Below are 23,110 nucleotides of genomic sequence, written 5' to 3' on the forward strand. Positions count from 1 at the left end.
AGAAGGAAGAAATTAAGTGTAAATCCTTTATATTGTCCAGTTAAAGCCGGACAACCATTGTGCATTTATCTAATGTGACTGAAGGCAAATGAGGTCATTGATTAAGAGATTGTGATAGGTCAGGGCACAGCTTTATTGAGTCTTTTAAACACATGATTGATTTTGCGTTCCAGTCCCAGGCACGTATTCCTGAGTGGCGGCAGGGCCTTTCTGAGGTCTCAGAGTCAGCCAAACCAGTGGTTGCCCATACACTCCCTGTTCCACTCCACACGACAGATCCAGCACCACTCAAACTTACACTGGGCACGGGGACACACCATGTGCATACAGCCACCTGGGAACACAGTATAAAAACACAACTTCACAGACAAGCAAAAAGGAGAAGAGAAGACTAAGCAAAAGGGAAAAGGACAATGTATGAAAGGATTTGAAATCTATTATACAGTATTGTTCCCACTGCGGAGGGAGGGGGGTTAAGGGGTTGGAGAAATAAAGGGCATATCGAAAACAATGTAGATATAGAACATATACAGTACCAGTCAAAAGTTTTAGAACACCTACTCATTCAATGGTTTTTCTTTATTTTTACTATTTTACTTTCATTGTAGAAAAGTGAAGACATCAAAACTATGAAATAACACATGGAATCATACAGTATCCAAAAAAGTGTTAAACAAATATATTTTTTTATTTGAGATTCTTCAAATAGCCACCCATTGCCTTGATGACAGCTTTGCACACTCTTGGCATTCTCTCAACCAGCTTCACCTGGAATCCTTTTCCAACAGTCTTGAAGGTGTTCCCACATATGCTGAGCACTTGTTGGCTGCTTTTCCTTCACTCTGCAGTCCGACTCATCCAAAACCATCTCAATTTGGTTGAGGTCGGGGGATTGTAGGGGACAGGTTATCTGATGCAGCACTCCATCACTCTCCTATTTGGTAAAATAGCCCTTACACAGCCTGGAGGTGTGTTGGGTCATTGTCCTGTTGAAAAACAAATGATAGTCCCACTAAGCCCAAACTAGATGGGATGGCGTATCGCTGGAGAATGCTGTGGTAGCCATACTGATTAAGTGTGCCTTGAATTCTAAATAAATCACACAGTGTCACCAACAAAGCACCACCACACCATAACACCTCCTCCTCCTCCATGCTTTACGGTGGGAAATACACATACGGAGATCATCCGTTCACCCACACAGCATCTCACAAAGACACAGCGGTTGGAACCAAAAAGCTCCAATTTGGAACCCAGACCAAAGTACAAATTTCCACCGGTCTAATGTCCATTGCTCATGTTTCTTGGCCCAAGCAAGTCTCATCTTCTTATTGGTGTCCATTAGTAGTGGTTTCTTTGCAGCAATTCGATCATGAAGGCCTGATTCACCCAGTCTACTCTGAACAGTTGATGTTGAGATGTGTCTCTTACTTGAACTCTGAAGCATTTATTTGAGCTGCAGTTTCGTAACTCTGATGAATTTCTCCTCTACAGCAGAGGTAACTCTGGGTCTTCCATTCCTGTGGCAGTCCTCATGAGAGCCAGTTTCATCATAGCGCTTGATGGTTTTTGCGACTGCACTTGAAGAAACTTTCAAAGTTCTTGAAATGTTCCGGATTGACTGACCTTCATGACTTAAAGTAATGATGGGCTGTTTGCTTATTTGAGCTGTTCTTGCCTTAATATGGACTTGGTCTTTTACCAAATAGGGCTATCTTCTGTATACCCCCCACCTTGTCACAACAACTGATTGGTTCAAACGCATTAAGAAGGAAAGAAATTCCACAATTTAGCTTTTAAGAAGGAACACCTGTTAATTGAAATTAATTCCAGGTGACAACCTCATGAAGCTGGTTGACCTAATGCCAATCATGTGTAAAGCTGGTTATTTGAAGAATCTCAAATATAAAATATATTTTGATTTGTTTAACACTTTTTTGGTTACTACATGATTCCATATGTGTTATTTCATCATGTTGATGTCTACCCTATTATTCTACAATGTTGAAAATAGTACAAATAAAGAAAAACCCTTGAATGAGTAGGTGTTTTAAAACTTTTGACCGGTAGTGTATGTATATATTGGAATAAGGATCAGAAAATGGATGGAGTGAGATGGAGGGATGTGCAGTGCCTTACCACTCTTCTCCACTGGGACCTTGCAATGTGGACATGGACGGGTGGTCTCGTCTATAGTCTCCTGGGAGGCCTGCTCCCACCGAGCCTGAAGAGCTGCCTCCTCGTCCACTACATAACCCTGGGGCGGGAGGACAAGGGAGAGAGTAAAGAGAGACCAGGCCAGGGGTGGGGGTGTGAGAGACTGGGGGTTTATTTCTTGAGTGGATACAGTGAATAGTGTGCTGAAATTTGGTTGATTTAGGAATGCCATCTTGTGGCATGTTTTAAAACTCGAGTCATACATCAAACATATAATATCTCAAAATGAATCTTTACTCACAACTCTGAATTATGAGCCATTACAAGTATGTTTCAGTGTCGCCTTTTTAGATACTAATGCTGGCCATGTGGACTGTAGGGGGCAGCAGAGACAGTGCAACAGTGAGCAGCATACTGATTGGCTCAGTTACCTGCAGGGCTCCTCCTGAGACAGGTGATGACCTCACATGACATTCCCCCTCATGGAATCCTTCCTTACAGTCACGGCAGAACACAAACTGAAAGAAGACACACAAAATGTTGCCTTAATAATATGATCCCATTTAGTCACACTGAAAACCTGAACTGGGATGCTTCTTAATACTCTATAGTTGCTCCCTTTCCTTTCCAATGGACGCCAGCCATGAATTTGCTTACTTCGGTATAGTTCAATCACAACACTGCAGGTGAAGGAAAGGAGACGTGGAGATTGTCTTCTTTTTTTTTTATTACTATTAAGACGCACCCCTGGTTTCAAGGCATTTAATGACTGGCTGTATCTTCTCCCACAGGTTGTATACAAGTTCCTAAGATAGACAGTGGGTGGCGCCATCTCTATACGCTCCCCCACTAGGAGCCACCCAGCCTGCATGTGGAAGTAGGGAGCTGATTTACACCGAATCCTTCCACAACCGGGATTAACTAGAAATCTAGAAAGATGCTTTGTATTTTTAGCTCGACTCCATCTTTTGAAGCGCAACAGTGATTTTGCACTTCATCAAAGGGGCTGGAGTTTTGAAGGAGAGGGGGCTTGTCGCTGTTTCTTTCTTTTATTATCTGCTGTTTTTAAGTGTGACTGATAGCAGCTCTCCTCTCAGGTCTGGGGGACAGACGCCTCTTTGTTTCCAAACTCCTGCATGGCGCCGCCTGTGATGAGACAAGGGGAGAAGAGGGGCGCTTCTGACAGGCGCTTTCTTCCTCCCCCTCCCTCGTTCTTTCCCACTCTTCCCTCAGATGAGCCTCCATCATCATCTTCGGCAGAGAACTCTGAACAGTCGCTTCATCAAACGCCCGTGGCGTATGCGCCAAAGCTTGTCTGAGACGCGAGGCGATGAGAAGTGAGGAGTCTCAGGACGCGTCACTACACTGCACTGTAGCACGGTGACCTGATTGTCTGTGAAGTCATTTTGAATGGTTTTCTGCAACATTCAACAGTAACTTGTCTTAAGTCTCACTTCAGCAGAAGCTTCATATCACTACGGTTATAATAAACTCAAATTATAACTATATGACAGCAAGAGCCTATGACAGGTCTCTTCTCCTCCTGATCAGGTCTCTTGGTCAGGAGAAAATCCTCACCTCTAAGTTGAAGTCATTTGTCTAGCAGAGTTGGGCCGGGGGCCGGGTGGGGCGAAGGTTTGCGGCTTGAGGGTTGGCCAGTGGGTGGGTTGCGTGTATGGTACAGAGACAGAGCTGCCCAGTGGAGTGTGGAAGACTCATGAAGGGTTGCAGCAGGTTTCCGGTGGCTGACAAACCTATTTCCCTTCGCCTCCCTTCACTGAGCAACACAACGGATCACAGCACCCCAGACAGCACCCTCAGAGGGTAAACATACACACATGCACTGACACACACACACACACACACACACACACACACACACACACACACACACACACACACACACACACACACACACACACACACACACACACACACACGCACACACGCACACACACACAAAAACTGACATAGCCTAAGTCAACATTAAGTGATGTGCAGCCCTGTGCTGTTGCTCAGTATTGGGTGGATATCATATTGTAATGTAGATTCAGCACACTGCAGTGTCTGTCTCAGTACAGAATCATATGGCACATGTGAAGTTTTGAACTGAGGGTGACAGCAGCACTGGGAACTCTTCTAAATTAGAGCATTCTAGTGAAGCTCTAAGAAGAGCTCTGTGAGAGAGCTTACTGATGAAGTGGCAAAGTCGTCCCCTGCCCTCCCTGACACCCTTCCTTTCTCGCAATCTCTCGCTTCATCTCTCTCTCTCATATAAAGTGCATTCAGAATGCATTCACACCCTTTGACATGTTCTACATTTTGTTGTGTTACAGCCTGAATTTAAAATAATTGAGATCGTTTTGTCACTGGTCAAACAATAACCTATAATGTCAAAGTGGAATGATGTTTGACATTTTTACAAATGAATGAAAAATAAAAACCTGAAATGTCTTGAGTTAATAAGTATAAGACCCCTTTGTTATGGCAAGCCTAAATAAGTTCAAGAGTAAAACGTTGCTTAACAAGTTACATAATAAGTTGCATGGACTCACTCTGTGTGCAAAAATGGCGTTTAAGATGATTTTTGTACCCCACACATACAATTATATTTAAGGTGTAGCAGGGCATTTCAAACACAGATTCAACCACAAAGACCAGGGAGGTTTTACAATAAAAAAGGGCTCCAAACAGACATTGAATATCCCTTTGAGCATGGTGAAGTTATTCATTACACTTTGGATGGTGTATCAATACACACAGTCACTACAAGTAAACTGAGGATGGATCAACATGTTAGTTACTCCACAAAACTAACCTAATTGACAGAGTGAAAAGAAGGAAGCCTGTACAGAATAAAAATATTCCAAAACACGCATCTTGTTTGCAACAAGGCACTAAAGTAATACTGCAAAAAATGTGGCAAAGCAATTCACTTTGTGTCCTGAATACAAAGTGTTATGTTTGGGGCAAATCCAATACAACGTATTACTGAGTACCACACTACCTATTTTCAAGCATAGGGGTGGCTGCATCATGTTATGTATGGCTATGCTTGTAATCGTTAAGGACTGGGGACATTTTCAATATAAAAAATAAAGGGAATGGAACTAAACACAAGCAAAATCCTAGAGGAAAACCTGGTTCAGTCTGCTTTCCACCAGACACTGGGAGATGAATTCACCTTTTAGCAGGACAATAACTTAAAACACATGGCCAAATCTACATTGGAGTTGCTCACCAAGAAGACAGCGAAAGTTCCTGAGTGGCAGAGTTACTGTTATGACTTAAATCTGCTTGAAAATCTATGGGTAGACCTTAAAATGTTTGTCTAGCGATGATTAAACAACCAATTTGACAGAGCTTGAATCATAAAAATAAAATAAAAATGGGCAAATGTTGCACAATCCAGGTGTGGAAAACTCAGAGACCCAGAAAGACTCACATCTGTAATCGCTGCCAAAGTTGTCTCTAACATGTATTGACTCAGGGGGTTGAATTACTTACCTAATAAAGATATATTAGTGTTTTATTTTTCAGAAATAAATATTTATTCATAAATGAATTAGATTATTTCTTCCATTATAATATTTTGTGTAGATCGTTGACAGAAAAATGACAATTACATCCATTTTTAAACCACTTTGTAACACAACAAAATGTGGAAAACGTCCAGGGGGGTGAATACTTTCTGAAAGCACCGTCAGAGGAAAAGAGTCTCTGACTCTCACACAATCACATCACTCAAGACACAAAACAAAGATACTCTCTTGCTGTACAACTGGAAATCACACAAACAAACACATTGGAGTACCAAAGACAGAGGAATATTTCACCATCATCTCTTTAACACACACACACACACACACACACACACACACACACACACACACACACACACACACACACACACACACACACACACACACACACACACACACACACACACACACACACACACACACACACACCCTGCAGTTCTCCCTATCCAACCCTACAGCCCACCTCCCGTGTCTGCGCTCAGATTCAGTGCTCGGGCTCGTTTAACCTCGTCCCCAGGCTAATTGCAACCGAGAGCCGGCTGGTGGACGAGACTAGGACCTGCATGGTCCACAGAGATAAAATGTCCTATTGCATGTTTACAGGTCTCCTCTGCTGACCAGTGTCTATTGTACCCTGCGGCTGCAGCCGGGTCCGCCAGGGCCCATCTGAGCTGTACGTCGTACCAGAGCTGCAGCAAGGGGCTCCTAAAGCCAGCTCACAAACACGAGCAGGGAGGACACGAAAAAGACAGGGAGGCGGGCAATATTGATTTCTGTATGTGGTGTCTTTAAGAGAAGCCAGCTCACCAGTATCCTAAGGCCTTAAGCACCCCCCACCCCCCAAAAAGAGAACTGCATCTGGGGGAGTGTTAAAGTGATAGGATCCTCGTCTTAAAGTAGCAGCCTGACACTTATAGAGGCTTTATCTGCTTCCCACAGACCTCTGGATGGACTGGAATGAATGTGCACATACACACACCACCACCCTCTCAGTCAAATCAAATGTATTTCTAAAGCCCTTCTTACATCAGCTGATATAACAAAGTGCTGTACGGAAACCCAGCCTAAAACCCCAAACAATGCAGGTGTAGAAGCACTGTGGCTAGGAAAAACTCCCAGCCACCGTGCTTCTACACCTGCATTGCTTGCTTTTGCTCAATGTCACCTGGGATCTTATGGCTACACACACATGTATGTATGCTCCCTCCCTCCCTCCCTCCCTCCCTCCCTCCCTCCCTCCCTCTCTCTTCCTCTCTAAGCCAGGCTGCTGTTAGTGGAGACAGATAGATGGAGAGATTGAGATAGAGACTGAGATACTGTAGGTGAGCGATGAGCCCTGTAGCGACCCCAATTCTGCTCCCCTGTGATGAAGATGGTGGTGTTTGCAAACATGCAATCAGTCGGCACTAATGTATACTATCTCCTCATCTTTAAATCGGGTGGCTAATTAGAGAACATCATGCAACTCGTTTTATAACGACATCTCTTCACGTGTCGTGTGCTTGCGCGTATGCATGTCTCACCCCGCACCCCAAACCGTTGCTGAGCAGACACTGGATCATCCTCTTGTCCTCCTCAGGCAGCAGGCCTGCTCCACATCCAGGGGCTGGACACAACACTCCTCCCATCTGGAGGAGACACTCCTCGGCTGCATACTGCTGGTACCGCTCATACTGATATACACACAGAGAGAGAGATTCATTCATTATTTCATTATCCGTTTTTGATGGATTTGAAGTAAATTAATTTCCGCTTCCACAATATGGTATTTCATGTCTTTAAACATAATTTTATTGACATTTATTGAGAGAAGGAAAAAGGCTGGGGCAAAAGAGAGGTGCACTCATGCATATGCACACACAATATACACACAACCACAGACACACACACACACACAGCATTATGACCAGACACATAGTCATGCTAATTGTGTCTCTGTGACAAGGCTAATTGATGCATGCCTCAATCATACATCTGCATAAAGGTTCAGCTCAGAAGGGGCTTTCTAACCATCCGGTTCACATCACTTATGCTTTCAGAGTGGCGCGTTTCACTGAGCAATGGAACCACAGGGCAAGCTTAGAGTTGGCTAAGCATTCATATTCAGAATTCAAAGCCCCGCCAGTAACTCACTCATGCAACAGGAGCATCGTTTCATCACTTCATTATGTTTACTATTGCAAATGTGCTAATCCTATGTCGGAGTAAATTGAAATAATGTTGAAGAGAGTATGTTTGCCTGAAGAGTCTCAGGAGTGAACAATGGCGCACGGTCCTTATTGTTTATAATTTCCCTTATTAGTAAGCTACTTCAAAATGACACTATTTTACAGTGGAAGTATAGAAGTGTGGAAGATAAGGAGGAGTATAGGGCACTCAAATTCAAAGCCAGATCCACTGCTTTCCACTACCTTGTAGGGTCAGATTTTTAATACCCCTGGCAGAGGGGGTGAATGAAGAGTATTGAGTGGTAGAGTAGAGAATCAGTCACTCCCTCTTAAAACCGACTCATGCTCTTCCTGGCTGAGGTTCTGTGAGATGGATGGAGAGAGAGAGAGCGAGAGATGTTGCTCATTTAGGATGGATGTTAGGCTAGTTGAAGGGTGGGCTGGTAGCTCAGTTTGTAGAGCATGGAGCTTACAACACCAGGATAGTGGCAGACACTGTATTGTAGCACCAGATGAGACAATTAAAGCACTGTTAGATGTGACAGAGAGACCAGGAGCATATTTCCCTTGTGACCTGAGTGAGACAGGAAGGCTGAGGTTGATGCTGGGTGGCGGTGGGGATGCTAGTTTCCCTCTAGATAGGATAGATAGGAGTTTGTTTGTTTGGGGTCACTGTTCAGGACTCACCTGTTCATCACCTAGGGCTCGGAAGTGATGCAACTCCGTTATGAGAGATTCTGGGCAGCCAGCTAGAGATAGAAATAGAGGGAGAATTTTGAGGTGAATAAAATTGGTAAGGAAAGGGAAAGAAAAAGAGAGGGAAAGAGAAATGGAAGAGAGAGATTGATCTTCGTCAATGAGCGAAATGAACACAGCCATTTGTGCACAACAGGCAAACACCCACACACTCATTGGAAAAAGACGCACTGTTATATACACCTCATCCAGCACAGGTCAACCGCAAGAGACAAGGCCCCTCATCCCAGCCCAGAAGTTCCCACGAGGAGCAGAGTAGTAGAACATACAAGGGGGATGTTGTGTCATAACGGTCCTCCGTCTAGCTGACAGGATCATCTCAAACAACCGAGGCTCACCTTTAAATCTACATAGGATAATCACACAAGGCAAATGACCCAACGCTGAATGCATGTGGGTGTGTTTGCTTGTGTGCGTGACACAGCAGGCGCGTGGGGTCCTCTCCTCTTTTAACAATCTTTTTGTTCATCATATGAGGTTAGGATTAGACATAAGGTTAGCAGTGTGGTTAAGGTTAGGGTTTAAAGCAGATTTTAAGAAGGGAAATTGTAGAAATAGACGGGGTTTAGCCATAGTTATGACTTTTTGGCTGTGGTAACTAGTGACAACCCTAGGTCAGCCGCCAACTCTGCGCCCTGTGTTGTCTCTGTGCCAGACTCCTGCCCAGAGGAGGAAGATGGACAGTGTCCCTCTCCCTCTATATCCCCTGATGATTGCGGTGGCCTCTCTCTGTGTTGTATCTGCGCACTCACACCACTGTCAGAGAAATATTGCTGCCTATTTATGGCTGAGGCCAATCCAAGCTGTGTGGTGGTCTCAACCCCAGGCTAGGCCAAGCAAGTTTCTCAGCCAAGGCTGGGCATTGCTGCTGATGGACTGTGAGTCTGAATGAATGAATGAATGAATGTATGTATGTATGTATGTATGTATGTATGTATGTATGTATGTATGTATGTATGTATGAATGTATGTATGTATGTATGTATGTATGTATGTATGTGCGTGGCTGTGATTTTCACTCCATTCTCTCAATGTTGATTCCCTTCAGTACAGTGAAGTGATTGCATTCCGGACCTCAGGAGGAGCTGCAGGACAATTCCCATTTTACAGGGAGGTGATTCTCTGAGAATGAGTGATCAGCTCAATCTCATCTCTGTGGTCAGATGTGTTTAGTGGTATGAGTATTGAGATCATGTATTTCCCTTTCCTGTCAAAGGCATATAAAATCCCCAAGCCAACGACCCCATAGGCGGACAGGAAATCAAGACATGCCCCTTGGCAAACAAGCAGCTCTTGTAACACTAACACTGAAAAGACTTGAACTTAACCTAGCCCAGGTCTGGGGACCCTAAGGACAGAGTAAGTACTAGGTCCATAGGAAACTTATGTTCAACTTCCAACTGTCCATGTTTCTTTGTATAGAGCCTGTCTGTGAGTAGCAGAACAAGTCAGACAATCTCCTGCATAGACACCGTTAGCTGTAGCTTGAGGCCTGTAGGCTCCAGCATGCTAATGTCGCTAATCTCTCCTTGGGTCTCCTATGCCACAGCGCCGCCGCCACGGTCTCACTGTTCTTATGCAAATCCCTCAGACGAACGCTAATCACGCAGCCCGAGTTGGGAGGGACGTTCCGATGGGGAGAATGTGAAAAGGAAGAAGATAGAAAAAAACACAAGACACCGACTTTTGTCTGAACGTAATTAAAGATACAGACAGCCGGCGACAGGGACAGAGTGACATGACGTTGCCATGGTGATGTGGTGACAGAGGAGCGGCCCTTGCAGATAGAAAGCGAGTGACAGAGAGAGGCAGAGTGACAGAGATTGACAGACAAAGTCAGACAGACACAGATAACAAAGGGAACAGAGGAACAGCCATGAGAGAGAGAGAGAGAGAGAGCGAGAGAGACAGACAGAAAGAAATGGAAAGAGGAAGGGGAGGGGATAGACAGATAGGGAGAGATTCTCTAAGTAACATCTCTCAGAACAGAAGACATACAAGTAACTAAAGTTTGAGGTCACAGGTCAAACAAAGGATTCTACACCCGGGGTGCGTTCAGTACGACAGAACGGTGTTAAAAGTTTCATTCAAGGGAAATTGTACTGTACTGTACGACCATTTCAAGTACGGCATGATTATGATGGCCCAGAGGACAATCGTGTATGGTGTGCTGCATGAGTTTTGCAATTTAAAAATGGTCAAACTCAAATTGACCACGCCACACTCATCAAACGGGAGCAGACGTATTTCATAATGCTGCCCACTGTTTTGGGGAATTGTGTCGTTTAGTACAAACAGTCACACAAACGTAGTAAACATTGAACCGAACTGAACGCACCCCCGGATTTATGTTGTGCCATTTCCCATCATTCTGCTGCTTATCCGAAAGAACAACTAGTTAAAAAGGAGATCAACTTCTTTCAGTGTCAAATCAATTCACTCAGCGCTTCCTTAATGACTGTTATTTAGCCGCCGTGCTTGATAGTTTATTGATCCCTTCATAACGGTGTGTAAAATTGCCTTAAGACAACCATTTTAAACTTGCGCGACTGAAGGGGAAAGACGGGAGTCTGAGGATGTGGAGGGGCTGGAATGGTCAGTTATCATCTGTACATGGTGATGGTGTACCAGCTCAATCAGTAAAGCAGAAAGCTTCACAAGACATTTTTGGTTTTGGCTCTGTACTCCAATACTTTGGATTTGAAATGATACAATGACTGTGAGGTTAAAGTGCAGACTGTCAGCTTTAATTTGAGGGTATTTCAATCCATACTGGGTGAACCGTTTTGTAAATATTCCCCACATTTTAGAGGACCAAAAGTATGAGACACACTTGTGTGTACTAAAGTAGTCAAAAGTGTAGTATTTGGTCCCATATTCCTAGCACTCAATGATTACATCAAGCTTTTGACAACAAACTTGACAACAAACTTGTAGGATGCATTTGCTGTTTGTTTTGGTTGCGTTTCAGATTATTTTCTGCCCAATGGAAATGAATGGTAATTAATGTATTGTGTCATTTTGGAGTCACTTTTATTGTAAATAAGAATATGTTTCTAAACACTTGTACATTAATGTGGATGCTACCGAATCGTGAATAATGATGAGTGAGAAAGTTAGACGCATAAATACACTATATATACAAAAGTATGTGGACACCCCTTCAAATTTGTGGATTCGGCTATTTCAGCCACACCCGTTGCTGACAGGTGTATAAAATCGAGCACACAGCCATGCAATCACCATATATAAACATTGCCAGTAGAATGGCCTTACTGAAGAGCTCAGTGACTTTCAACATGGCACCATCATAGGATACCACCTTTCCAACAAGTCAGTTGGTAAAATTCCCTGGTCAACTGTAAGTGCTGTTATTGTGAAGTAGAAATGTCTAGGAGCAACAACGGCTCAGCCACGAAGTGGTAGGCTACACAAAACACAGAACGGGACCACTGAGTGCTGAAGCGCATAACAATAGTCTGTCCTCACTACCAAGTTCCAAACTGCCTCTGGAAGCAACAATAACTGTTAGTCAGGAGCTTCATGAAATGGGCTTCCATGGCCGAGCAGCTGCACACAAGCCTAAGATCACTATGTGCAATGCCAAATGTCAGTTGGAGTGGTGGAAAGCTCGCCGCCATTTGACTCTGGAGCAGTGGAAACTTTGGAGTGATGAATCAAGCTTCACCATCTGGCAGTCCAACGGATGAATCTGGGTTTGGCGGATGCCAGTAGAACACTACCTGCCCCAATGCATAGTGTCAACTATAAAGTTTGTAGGAGGAATAAGGATCTGGGGCTGTTTTTCCATAGGTCGGGATAGGCCCCTTAGCTCCAGTGAAGGGAAATCTTAACTCGACAGCAAACAGTAACATTCTGGACTTTGTGGCAACCGTTTGGGGAAGGCCCTTTCCTGTTTCAGCATGACAATATCCCCTTGCACAAAGCAGGGTCAAAACAGAAATGGTTTGTCGAGATCAGTGTGGAAGAACTTGACTGGCCTGCACAGAGCCCTGACCTCAACCCCATTGAAACACCTTTGGGATGAATTGGAATGCCGACTGCAAGCCAGGCTTAATCACCCAACATCAGTGCCCGACCTCACTAATGCCCTTGTGGCTGAATGGAAGCAAGTCCCCGCAGCATCCCAACACGCAGCTTATGATGATCACACCAACTGTGCTAATGTAGCAGCTCCAGTGTGACTGACTGTGCTAGGCTAATGTAGCAGCTCCAGTGTGACTGACTGTGCTAGGCTAATGTAGCAGCTCCAGTGTGACTGACTGTGCTAGGCTAATGTAGCAGCTCCAGTGTGACTGACTGTGCTAGGCTAATGTAGCAGCTCCAATGTGACTGACTGTCCTAGGCTAATGTAGCAGCTCCAGTGTGACTGACTGTGCATGGCTAATGTAGCAGCTCCAATGTGACTGACTGTCCTAGGCTAATGTAGCAGCTCCAGTGTGACTGACTGTGCATGGCTAATGTAGCAGCTCCAGTGTGACTGACTGTGCTAGGCTAATGTAGCAGCTCCAGTGTGACTGACTGTGCAAGGCTAATGTAGCAGCTCCAGTGTGACTGACCGTGCATGGCTAATGTAGCAGCTCCAGTGTGACTGACTGTGCATGGCTAATGTAGCAGCTCCAGTGTGACTGACTGTGCTAGGCTAATGTAGCAGCTCCAGTGTGACTGACTGTGATAGGCTAATGTAGCAGCTCCAGTGTGACTGACTGTGCTAGGCTAATGTAGCAGCTCCAATGTGACTGACTGTGCTAGGCTAATGTAGCAGCTCCAGTGTGACTGACTGTGCATGGCTAATGTAGCAGCTCCAGTGTGACTGACTGTGCATGGCTAATGTAGCAGCTCCAGTGTGACTGACTGTGCATTGCTAATGTAGCAGCTCCAGTGTGACTGACTATGCTAGGCTAATGTAGCAGCTCCAGTGTGACTGACTGTCCTAGGCTAATGTAGCAGCTCCAGTGTGACTGACTGTGCATTGCTAATGTAGCAGCTCCAGTGTGACTGACTGTGCTAGGCTAATGTAGCAGCTCCAGTGTGACTGACTGTGCATGGCTAATGTAGCAGCTCCAGTGTGACTGACTGTGCATGGCTAATGTAGCAGCTCCAGTGTGACTGACTGTGCATGGCTAATGTAGCAGCTCCAGTGTGACTGACTGTGCATGGCTAATGTAGCAGCTCCAGTGTGACTGACTGTGCATGGCTAATGTAGCAGCTCCAGTGTGACTGACTGTGCTAGGCTAATGTAGCAGCTCCAGTGTGACTGACTGTGCTAGGCTAATGTAGCAGCTCCAGTGTGACTGACTGTGCTAGGCTAATGTAGCAGCTCCAGTGTGACTGACTGTGCTAGGCTAATGTAGCAGCTCCAATGTGACTGACTGTCCTAGGCTAATGTAGCAGCTCCAGTGTGACTGACTGTGCATTGCTAATGTAGCAGCTCCAGTGTGACTGACTGTGCTCGGCTAATGTAGCAGCTCCAATGTGACTGACTGTGCTAGGCTAATGTAGCAGCTCCAGTGTGACTGGCAAATGTATTGTAAATGAAAGAAATTGAATTTACATGTAATTTCAAAAAAGTGCTCTGATTTCTAAACAGTTCACCTGGTATGGAGAAAAATAACCTCAATTTTAACCTCAATTGTAACCTCTTTTCAAATCTAAAGTGCTGAAGTACAGAGCCAAAACAAAAAAAACTAACTAGATTTCAGCCGCGGCCTGATTTTGACTTGAGAAGATGGTTGGGTGCCCGTGGAAATAATTACAAATAATTTGTAGACTGCAAATTGGCCGCAAGAAGCCAAAACAGATATAATGTTTGATTAAAACATAACCATTTCAAACCTTGCTTACATTTGTATATGATCACGTATGTCTCTATTATGCGTTAAATTAAAATCACTTAGAGCTGATTTCCTGTTGTTTTATTTACAGTCCATTACGCTCAGAAAACTTGGGAGGCCAAATAAAGCCACCCGCGGACCAAATTTGGCCCACCAGTTGGGGAACCCTGTTGTAAAAGCCCTGTTGGCAACGATTACAGCTGTGAGTCTTTCTTGATAACCAGCAGCATACCAGCCTGCATCCCACTGCTTGCTTGCCTCTGAAGCTAAGCAGGGTTGGTACTGGTTGGTCCCTGGATGGGAGACCAGGTGATGTTGGAGGGCCAGTAGGAGGCACTCTTTCCTCTGGTCTAAAAATATATATATTCTAATGCCCCAGGGTAGTGATTGTGGATGTTAAATGGGTGTCCTCACTCTGTGGTATGAAAAAGATCCCTTTGCATCATCATTCCCAATCCTGCTGAAAGGGGAATTCGTCTCCCAGTGTCTGGTGGAAAGCAGACAATCTAGGATGTTGCCTGTGCTTAGCTCCATTCCCTTTAACCTGAAAAACTCCCCAGTCCTTAATGATTACAAGCATATCCATAACATGATGCATGAAAAATATGGATTGTGGTACTCTAATGTATTGTATTTGTCAAAAACATACTGTTACACATATTCAGGACAAAAAGCTAATTGCTTTTCCACATTTTTTTCAGTATTATTTTAGTGCCTTGTTGCAAAGGATGCATATTCTGTACAGGCTTCCTTATGTTCACACTGTCAATTATGTTAGTATTGTGGAGTAACTATAATGTTGTTGATCCATCCTCAGTTTTCTTCTATCACAGCCATTAAACTCGGTAACTGTTTTAAAGTCACCATTGGCCTCATGGTGAAATCTCTGGGTGGTTTCCTTCCTCTCCAGAAACCTCTCTAGCAACTGAGGATGCCTGAATCTTTGTCGTGACAGGATAGTGTATCAATGCACCCAAAGTGTAATTAATAACTTTACCATGCTCAAAGGGATACTGTTTTCACCCATCAACCAATATGTGCCCTTCTTTGCAAGGCATTGGAAAACCTCCCTGGTCTTTGTGGTTGAAATTCAACTGAGGGACCTTACAGATAATTGTATGTGTGGGTTACAGAGATGAGGTAGTCAATCAAAATTCATGTTAAACACTACTGTGCACACAAAGTGAATCCATGCAACTTATGTGATTTGTTAAGCACATTCTTACTGCTGAACTTATTTAGGCTTGTCATAACAAAGGGCTTGAATACAGTTGTAACACAACTGAAGGCACTGTAACTGTACTGACACTGATGCAGTGGAGACTATGAGAGTGGAACTGGAGCGGAGCGATCCCAATTTGACTGGAGCAGAGCTAGATTCCCAAAGGCTGGAGCGTCCGCCTTCTCACCCGCTCCAACTTTGCTCCAGTAGCGCTCACTACCCGAGCTCAGGGCATGCCCGGCTCAGCATGCATTTGTAGTATACTTGTTTGCTACTATAGCCCCTTGCTTTCACTAGTCACAGAGTTCTCAAAATATTTTCATAAAGAAACTGAGAAAACACACTAAATCAAGGTGACTTACAAAGATGAGGACCAAGAGCAAGAGAGGTAGTGTGGTGAAGAATCACCACAGAAGAACTAAAGAATCAATGTGGAATCTGAAAAGACACGTATCCCGAAAGCATGATGGTTGTACTTACTATGTGCACGTGCTAAAAGAAAGGAACGAGGTGGGTAGATAAAACTAAGTGTCTTTGTAGCAAAGTATTTATCAACTAAAAATCAGATCTCTTAAACGTTTCGTTCATTTTTGTTCCATTATCTATACAATAGGCCATACTTGATATTGTCCCAATAGGCCTGGCATATGTTCCACGTTTCTTTTTATGCATTGGTTTATTTTGCCTAAAAACTTTTAGGTCTATATATATATATATATATATATATATATATATGCATGTATAAAAAATAAAAATCTGCATCTCTGCCCAGCCAGGAGAGGACCTGCTCTGCTGCTGGCCGGCTCTCCAGGCATCATCACATGAGCCTGAAGCCACACACTGGCCAAACAGTGTGAATGAATTCAAAGGCACTAAGTCATTTTTGGTTTAATTCGCATTTAATTCTAAGTAAGTCACAGCCTATATGTGCAATTTATAAACAATAATGATTAATACAACAAAATGTTGTTTAGACCCTGAGCGCTTTATGTCCTTACCAGCCTATTGTGTCGCACGCTCAAATGCTTCACAATGTATTTCTTTGTAGGCTATAACTTTGAAATAATATAGCCTAAATAATTAACCTTTGTTCCTTCTTAGGCTCCCGGTCTGGCTCCTGACTTATTTAGAGTGTTATATGCTGTTTAATATGACATGTATCCTATTTGAAATGACGTGTGCTTCTTACATTTACCTTTTCATCTTTTTATCAAATACTTTTCATCCAAATCCATATGGTTTACTTCAAAACCAAATGGGAGGTCCAGGTAGTCACTAAAATAGATGGGTGTTGGTTAAATTGTGATTTTAATGAATGGAGCACATTTGGAGAGGCAGTTGTTCTGTTCCTGTGAGCGTGGAGCGGTTTTTAGCGGAGCGGTTGGAAAGGACATGGAGCACGGAAGCGGTGCGTAGACACTGGTCCTTGAGCAAGGAGGGGGATTTCCAACAGCGCAACTCATCTCACATGCTCTGATGCAGTGCAATTCTGTTGTTTTGTGTGAATATAAGTCTATTGATCTGTCATCAGTTAATCACTCTAACATCTAGAACAGTACCAATCCTTTTCTCTAGAGACATTCTGAACTCTAAAAGCCTTTCTAGTACAGCACAGGTATGAAGACGTATGGTCTTGCTATTTTACAATGCACGGGCCGATGTCGGCGTCTTTTGGGCAGTCTTAAAAAATATATATATTTTTGGTGCAGTCCAGACCGGCCTTGATTTCAACGTTCACGGATGTCGAGTTTTGGTCCGGATCAGATTTGGGCCGGTCCTGACCGGCCTTGATTTCAACGTCCTCAAACATCTGGACCGGCCTTGATTTAACCCAAACATAGACATCTAGTATTCTTTCAGATTTGGTCCAGTTTGGAGACAGCAAAGCACAACACAGTACAGTTCAGCACAACAGAGTAGATAATAGTATAATGTACTGTATTGTAGAGACGGACAATATGGAAAAGAAAATGCACATTGATATTTCTAGCACAAAATGTATCGTAATCTGTGATAAATTACGATAAATATTTTTGTTGGGGGGGAGGGGGTAATAGAGCTGGCGATATGGAAACAAATGTAATATCGTGGTAAATGTAATACTACAATATATATATGCAGTACCAGTCAAACGTTTGGAAACACCTACTAATTCAAGGGTTTTTCTTTATGTTTTACTATTTTCTACATTGTAGAATAATAGTGAAGACATCAAAACTATGAAATAACACATATGGAATCATGTAGTAACCAAAAAAAGTGTTAAACAAATCAAAATATATTTTAGATCTTATATTCTTCAAAGTAGCCACCCTTTTCCTTGATGACACACACTCATGGCATTCTCTCATTTAGATTCATGAGGTAAAATAGCCTTTACACAGCCTGGAGGTGTGTTTTGGGTCATTGTCCTGTTGAAAAGTAGGTGTGTCCAAACTTTTGACTGGTACTGTGTGTGTGTGTGTATGTATGTATATATATATGTTTAGAGCCCTGCTAATATATATATATATATAGTTATATATATAACTATATATATATATATATATATAGTTATATATATAACTATATATATATATATATATATATATATGTTTAGAGCCCTATATAGTTATATATAACTATATATAGTTATATATATATATATATATATAACTATATATATATATATATATGTGTGTGTGTGTGTGTGTTTTTTTAAGGACAGTTATATTAGCAGGGCTCAAAAAAATTTTTTTACAGCGCTAAGTAAACAACTGAGATGGTAGCCTGATAAATACTATTTCATCTAACATATACAGAAAATACATGATCGATATTTTGATGTTCAACCTGTCAAAATGCACATTTTTGTACATATTGGCCTATATTTACATTTACATTTACATTTAAGTCATTTAGCAGACGCTCTTATCCAGAGCGACTTACACTATATTATTTGCATCCTGAGGAAGTGGGACCTCAAAACACTGAGCTGGATTGATAACGCTAAATAGGATATTATTTCTATAGAGCCATGTTGGCTAAAACAATTAATCTATCAGGAAATAGGCTAATGTCCTACAAAAACCTTCCAGCGCTAGGCCAGTTCAACATCAAATTTAAAAAAGTGTATTGGTCACATACACAGTTTAGCAGATCTTATAGCGGGCGCAGCGAAATGATTGTGCTACTTGCTTCTAACAATGCAGTGAAATGTCAAACAAGTACACAAAAAGTACAGTAATCAAAATGCAAATCTATAGGTATGTACTCCAGAATTATTTACACAAGATATACCAAGAATGATATGTACAGCAGTAGATACAGCAATAGTATTCAGAACCCTTGGCTTTTTCAAAATTTTGTTGCTTACAGCCTTATTCTAAAATTGATTAAATTGTTTGTTTCCCATCAATCTACACACAATACCCCATAATGACAAAGCAAAAACTTTGCACAGAAATTGGAAATATGACATTTACATATATATTCAGACCCTTTAAATCAGTACTTTGTTGTAGCACATTTGGCAGTGATTACAGCATCGAGTCTTCTTGGGTATGACACTACAAGCTTGGCACACCTGTATTTGGGGAGTTTCTCCCATTTTTCGCTGCAGATCCTCTCAAGCTCTGTCAGGTTGGATTGGGAGTGTCGCTGCACAGCAATTTTAAGATCTCCTCAGAGATGTTCGATCGGGTTCAAGTCCGAGCTCTGGCTGAGCCACTCAAGGACATTCAGAGACTTGTCCCACTTGCCACTCCTGAATATCTATTGGCTATGTGCTCAGCGTCGTTGTCCTGTTGGAAGGTGTACGTTCGCCCCAGTCTGAGGTCCTGAGAGCTCTGGAGTAGGTTTTCATCAATGATCCCTCTGTATTTTGCTCCATTCATCTTCTCCCAAATCATGACTAGTCTCCCAGTTCCTTCCACAGAAAAACATCCCAACAGCATGATGCTGCCACCACGCTTCACCGTAGGGATGGCGTCAGCTTTCCTTCTGAGGTGATGCCTGGAATTCAGGCCAAAGAGTTCTATCTTGGTTTCATCAGACCAGAGAATCTTGTTTCTCATGGTCTGAGAGTCTTTAGGTGCCTTTTAGCAAACTCCAAGCGGGCTTTAATGTGCCTTTTACTGAGGAGTAGCTTCCATCTGGCCACTCTACCATAAAGGCCTGATTGGTGGAGTGCTCAGAGATGGTTGTCCTTCTGGAATGTTCTCCCATCTCCACAGAGGATGTCTGGAGCTCTGTCAGAGTGACAATCGGGTTCTTAGTAACCTCCCTGACCAAGGCCCCCCGATTGCTCAGTTTGGCCGGGTGGCCAGCTCTAGGAAGAGTCTGGTCTTCATTTATCTTCCATTTAACAAGGAACATTCTCCTTTGTCGGGTCGTTTCCCACATACCCATGAGGACAAAGTCTATTTTAAGCGGAGGGGTAATGTTTAGGGTTAGAATTAGGGTTAAGGTAAGTGGTTAGGTTTAGGGTTTGGGTTAAAGGTTAGGGAAATTGGATTTTGAAAGGAAATTAATTTTAGATCCCCACGAGGATAGAAGAACATTTTAATTTATTTTATTTTTTTATTTCACCTTTATTTAACCAGGTAGGCTAGTTGAGAACAAGTTCTCATTTGCAACTGCGACCTGGCCAAGATAAAGCGTAGCAATTCGACACATACAACAACACAGAGTTACAAATGGAATAAACAAAACATACAGTCAATAATACAATAGAACAAAATAAAACAAAAAGTCTATTTACAGTGAGTGCAAATGAGGTAAGTTAAGGAAATAAATAGGCCATGGTGGCGAAGTAATTACAATATAGCAATTAAACACTGGAATGGTAGATCGGCAGAAGATGAATGTGCAGGTAGAGATACTGGGGTGCAAAGGAGCAAAATAAATAAATAAATAGATACCAGTATGGGGATGAGGTAGGTAGATAGACGGGCTGTTTACAGATGGGCTATGTACAGGTGCAGTGATCTGTAAGCTGCTCTGACAGCTGGTGCTTAAAGCTAGTGAGGGAGATGCGAGTCTCCAGCTTCAGAGATTTTTGCAATTCGTTCCAGTCATGGGCAGCAGAGAACTGGAAGGAGAGATGACCAAAGGAGTAATTGGCTTTGGGGGTGACCAGTGAGATATACCTACTGGAGCGCGTGCTACGAGTGGGTGCTGCTATGGTGATCAGTGAGCTGAGATAAGGCGGGGCTTTACCTAGCAGAGACTTGTAGATAACCTGTAGCCAGTGGGTTTGGCGACGAGTATGAAGCGAGGGCCAACCAACGAGAGCATACAGGTTGCAATGGTGGGTAGTGTATGGGGCTTTGGTGACAAAACGGATGGCACTGTGATAGACTGCATCCAGTTTGTTGAGTAGAGTGTTGAAGGCTATTTTATAGAGGACATCACCGAAGTCGAGGATCGGTCGGATGGTCAGTTTTACGAGGGTATGTTTGGCAGCATGAGTGAAGGATGCTTTGTTGCGATATAGAAAGTTGATTCTAGATTTAATTTTGGATTGGAGATGCTTAATGTGGATCTGGAAGGAGAGTTTACAGTCTAACCAGACACCCAGGTATTTGTAGTTGTCCACGTATTCTAAGTCAGAGCCGTCCAGAGTAGTGATGCTGGACAGGCGAGCAGGTGCGGGCAGTGATCGATTGAATAGCATGCACTTAGTTTTACTTGCGTTTAAGAGCAGTTGGAGGCCACGGAAGGAGAGTTGTATGGCATTGAAGCTCGTCTGGAGGTTAGTTAACAGCAGGCCCTCCGATTTGACACACTGAACTCTATCAGAGAAGTAGTTGGTAAACCAGGCGAGGCAATCATTTGAGAAACCAAGGCTGTCGAGTCTGCCAATAAGAATGTTGTGATTGACAGAGTCGAAAGCCTTGGCCAGGTCGATGAATATGGCTGCACAGTAATGTCTCTTATCGATGGGGGTTCTGATGTCGTTTAGAACCTTGAGCGTGGCTGATGTGCACCCATGACCAGCTCTGAAACCAGATTGCATAGCGGAGAAGGTATGGTGGGATTCGAAGTGGTCAGTAATCTGTTTGTTAACTTGGCCTTCGAAGACCTTAGAAAGACAGGGTAGGATAGATATCGGTCTGTAGCAGTTTGGGTCTAGAGTGTCACCCCCTTTGAAGAGGTGGATGACCGCGGAAGCGTTCCAATCTTTGGGAAACTCAGACGATACGAAAGAGAGGTTGAACAGGCTAGTAATAGGGGTTGCAACAATTTCGGCAGATCATTTTAGAAAGAGAGGGTCCAGATTGTCAGATTGCTGTGGAGGGTGCCGGGAAGTTGACCAGGGTAGGGGTAGCCATGTGGAAAGCATGGCCAGCCGTAGAGAAATGCTTATTGAAATTCTATAGTAAATTTATCGGGGGTGACAGTGTTTCCTAGCCTCAGAGCAGTGGGCAGCTGGGAGGAGGTGCTCTTATTCTCCATGGACTTTACAGTGTCCCAGAATTTTTTTGAGTTAGTACTACAGGATGCAAATGTCTGTTTGAAAAAGCTTGCCTAACTGCCTGTGTATAATTGTTCCTAACTTCCCTGAAAAGTTGCATGTCACGGGGGCTATTCGATGCTAATGCAGAACGCCACAGGATGTTTTTGTGCTGGTCAAGGGCAGACAGGTCTGGAGTGAACCAAGGACTATATCTATTCCTAGTTCTACATTTTCTGAGAGGGGCGTGCTTATTTAAGATGGTGAGGAAGGCACTTTTAAAGAATAGCCAGGCATCATCTACTGACGGGATGAGGTCAATGTCATTCCAGGATACCCCGGCCAGGTCGATTAGAAAGGCCTGCTCGCAGAAGTGTTTCAGGGAGCGTTTGACAGTGATGAGGGGTGGTCGTTTGGTCGCAGACCCATTACGGATGCAGGCAATGAGGCAGTGATCGCTGAGATCTTGATTGAAAACAGCAGAGGTGTATTTGGAGGGCGAATTAGTTAGGATGACATCTATGAGGGTGCCCGTGTTTACTGATTTGGGGTTGTACCTGGTAGATTCATTGATAATTTGTGTGAGATTGAGGGCATCAAGCTTAGTTTGTAGGATGGCCGGGGTTTTAAGCATGTCCCAGTTTAGGTCACCTAGTAGCAGGAACTCAGAAGATAGATGGGGGGCAATCAATTCACATATGGTATCGAGGGCACAGCTGGGGGCAGGGAGGTCTATAGCAAGCGGCAACAGTGAGAGACTTATTTCTGGAAAGGTGAATTTTTTGAAGTAGAAGCTCAAATTGTTTGGGTACAGACGTGGATAGTAGGACAGAACTCTGCAGGCTATCTTTGCAGTAGATTGCAACACAGCCCCCTTTGGCAGTTCTATCTTAGCGGAAAACGTTATAGTTAGCAATGGAGACTTCAGGGTTTTTGGTGGTTTTCCTAAGCCAGCATTCAGACACGGTTAAGAC

The 23,110-nt window shown here is 43.4% G+C and overlaps 1 protein-coding gene across 1 annotated transcript in view; it reads right to left on the minus strand.

The window, feature by feature from the left end:
• Nucleotides 1-109: 109 nt before the first annotated feature.
• The window catches only part of prkn (parkin RBR E3 ubiquitin protein ligase), a 96,679-nt gene continuing 73,678 nt past the window's right edge, over nt 110-23,110 (minus strand). Inside the window, exons 8-12 of the mRNA XM_035754077.2 lie at nt 8,555-8,616; nt 7,223-7,372; nt 2,589-2,675; nt 2,140-2,257; nt 110-334 (exon numbers count right to left, since the gene is read on the minus strand). Of these exons, the coding sequence (XP_035609970.1) occupies nt 225-334; nt 2,140-2,257; nt 2,589-2,675; nt 7,223-7,372; nt 8,555-8,616 (527 nt within the window). The 3' untranslated portion in view covers nt 110-224. The remainder of the gene's footprint in view (nt 335-2,139; nt 2,258-2,588; nt 2,676-7,222; nt 7,373-8,554; nt 8,617-23,110) is intronic.

Source organism: Oncorhynchus keta, chromosome 36 (assembly GCF_023373465.1).
Source record: "Oncorhynchus keta strain PuntledgeMale-10-30-2019 chromosome 36, Oket_V2, whole genome shotgun sequence".
Classification (NCBI taxonomy): Eukaryota; Metazoa; Chordata; class Actinopteri; order Salmoniformes; family Salmonidae; genus Oncorhynchus; species Oncorhynchus keta.